Here is a 3,216-nt window from a genome sequence, read left to right on the forward strand (position 1 = left end):
GAGAAATTTTTGGGATTATGCCAAATATTACTATTCTTTTAGAAAAAATTAACAAAACAAAGATAATAACAATAATAAAAATTAAAGAATAAACACTTAACTATCCAAATCCTATCATACTTCTAAGATTTGAATTAAATTCAAAATTTGACTACATGGCCGCACGAACAAAGAATAGCAAAAGTATTTTCTCTCCACATACATAAAATTCAAACACGAGACCTTTGGGTAAGCTGAAGCCTTATCATTGAACCAGTAGGCTCATCCTTGTAATTAATAGATGCACAAAAATAATTTATAAATTAAATGTTCAAAGATAGGGGTTGACAAAAATAAAAAAAGTTTAAGGAAAGGGATTTGAACACAAAATCTCTCACACACAAATACAACACTTAACCACTAAACCAAATCAAATCGTTTATCAAAATTTTCACAATCTAAACTCAAAAACAAAACATGATCACTCTTGATTTCACTAACCTGATTTCTACTAACCCGGCCGGTTTTTGGGACGTGACAAAACCACCATGTATTCAAGCTAATCCAGATATTTGTGGGTGGAGATGGACTCAAGATGGTCGAGCCTCGGTCGCAAGTGCCCATAATTATTTATCTTGTAATTCTTGGGGCCCAAAATCTCAAGATTGGCAGGACATTTGGCACTTAAAGGCCCCTCGACGTGTTCGAAATTTCTTGTGGTTGCTGTTTCAAGAGAAGATTTTAACCAACTATGAAAGGTGGAGACACAAACTTACAGATGATGCCTCATGTCTGGTATGTAGAAGATGTTTTGAATCTAGTAGACATATCATGAGAGATTCCCCAGTCACTAGCACCCTTTGGAAAAAATAGTACGACATAATGTGTAGGTTCAATTCTTCTCTTGACCTCTTAAAGATTAGTTACTGTTTAATATTCATAATGATAATCTGTTACCTAGTGATGCTTGCGATAGTTCGTCTCTTTTTGGAACTTTGTGCTGGAGAATTTGGAAGCAGCGCAATCCTGTAGTGTTTCAAGAGCAACATTTTTTCTCTGAAGATATTTTGATGCAAAGCGTAAGCTGGGCTGCAGCTTATAGACAGGGTAGTCAGAATCCCAACAAAAGGATACATAGGCAATTGTTGCAAGTTGGGTGGAAACTTCCGCCTACGGGCTGGGTAAAGCTCAATACGGATGCAACTGTGGAACGAAGTAGTCTAAGAGCTTCAATTGGTGGGTTGCTGCGTGGCAATTATGGCTCGTGGATTGTCGGGTTCTGCAAGAATGTGGGTGTTTGTTCTGTTCAAAAGGCAGAACTTTGGAGTATCATGGAAGGTTTGCAATTAGCTTGGTCTAAAGGGATCAGAAGGCTTATAGTTGAGAATGATAACAAAACCATTATACATATGTTGAATGGCAATGAGACCTCGACCAATCCCTGTGGGACCGTTCGAGGTATCGGTGAGGTTTGTCGACGCAAGTGGGAGATCAAGTTCGAGCATATATACCGAGAAGCCATCAAGGCTGCTGATTTCTTGTCCAAGTTGTCTTAAGGAACTGATTTTGGCCTACAAAGGGGTTGCTATGTTTTTGTTATGTGATTCAGCAGGAACCACTTTTGCTAGGAATCGTTTTGTTTAAGCTGCTACCTTTGTCTTTGACTACTCATTTTATTACCAAAAATAGAAAAAATGCCTCCAACTGAAAAATACGTACTTTTATTATACCAAAGAACATCATGTATGTTATTTTTTATTTTAGTTATTTGAGATGGACATTAGTCCTTAAATGCTTGCAAAATCGACTTGTCCTTTGAATTTGCAAGCTTTGCAGACAGGAGAATACAGCGATGGCGTTTGGTAATTGTCTTCTCCGCCCATCATCGGCATCGGAACGCCTCTTTTCACCGGGCTGATATAGTCCGGTTGGTAGGTTTTCCCCAACACTCCTTCGACGAGATCGGTCAGGTTGGTGAACTTGAACTGCGTTTCCAAATGCGCAAACGCATCGTTCGCCGGTAACTGGTAATTATGAACCTTGTTTTCTTCTTCTCCAATGGCTCTAACTTTCACGTTCAGCTCCACCAACCCCGCGACCGTCACTTTAACGCCGTTGGTTTCGTCGGTTCTTTCGATCACCACTTCTCGTTCATCGGAATCGGTCGCCCTCCATTCGGCGTCGCCGTCGGTGGGGACATTAACTTCCTCGCCGTCCCATCGTACGATGAGCGCTTCGAAGCTGTCGTCCCATTGAGAGACTCTCTTGGCAGCGAGGACGAGTGTGTGACGGTCGAACATAACTGCTAGGGCTTGCACCCATGTGTAGTCCCGAGTCCTTCCTTGGGGGCGGGTTCCAATAAAGTGCGCATTGATTTGAAGGTTATCGTCCGAAACAATGGCGAAGTTCCCTCCCTTGGCTCCGTGGAAGTAAAACATAACTCCATCACCACCCACAAACCTTGGATCGTAGCAGAGAGACCCATATCCATTACAGTTCGGTTTCCTCCCTGAAAAGCAACTCAAAACCATCAGCAATCATCAATCAGCACATATACACACATGCAGTTAGATCGAGAGACTTACATTTGCAAGTGACTTCACATTTGCTACTGCAATCAACGAAGCAGCCTTTGTTCTTCTTGTTCTTCTTGGGTTTCCTCTCGGGGCATTGACTCGGACATGTCAGGTGCTTTCCATTACAAGCTCCTCGTGCAAGGCATAGAAATTTTTCTTGTCCTTTCTTGCTGGGTTTCAAAACTTCGTAATGTGTCGAAGCAGCGTCATAGGGTGCCTTCTTGTTGTTGCCAGCTTTGCCTTGACCTTGAGCCAAGCTGGCTCCCATGGAAATGAAAACCAGAGCAAGGGCAACCAAAAGGAACGAATATCTTCTTCCATCCATGCTTGAATTTTGCAAGCTTTTTTGTGTTTTATCAGTTTGTTTTTCGTATATATTCGGAATGATTTTCAAGTTTTGCAGAAAAAAGGACTATATAAAGGCCAGTGGGGGCAAGAAATTTGGCTTGAAATTTGGTTAAATCCATGTGAGATTTCTTCAATGTGAACAAGCAATTGGGAGATTTAGCATTTCATTATGATTAAGAAATGTCATTGCTTGAGATCGGAACTTCGGGAAACTGCTATGCTCTAATAAATTTGATGCTTCAAGCTCAAGCACTAACATCTGCTAGCTAGTTAAGCAAGACGATAGCCAAGACCAGCTGAGCAGCCGTGGGTG

The 3,216-nt window shown here is 41.4% G+C and overlaps 1 protein-coding gene across 1 annotated transcript; it reads right to left on the bottom strand.

The window, feature by feature from the left end:
* Nucleotides 1-1,684: 1,684 nt before the first annotated feature.
* LOC107954345 (uncharacterized) lies at nt 1,685-2,955 on the bottom strand. Its single transcript, XM_016889880.2, has 2 exons — nt 2,565-2,955; nt 1,685-2,488 (listed from the first exon to the last, which is right to left on the bottom strand). The coding sequence occupies exons 1-2, from the start codon at nt 2,878-2,880 to the stop codon at nt 1,767-1,769; spliced, it is 1,038 nt and encodes a 345-aa protein (XP_016745369.1). The 5' UTR covers nt 2,881-2,955; the 3' UTR covers nt 1,685-1,766.
* Between the last annotated feature and the right edge of the window lie 261 nt (nt 2,956-3,216).

This window comes from Gossypium hirsutum, chromosome D07 (assembly GCF_007990345.1).
Source record: "Gossypium hirsutum isolate 1008001.06 chromosome D07, Gossypium_hirsutum_v2.1, whole genome shotgun sequence".
Lineage (NCBI taxonomy): Eukaryota > Viridiplantae > Streptophyta > Magnoliopsida > Malvales > Malvaceae > Gossypium > Gossypium hirsutum.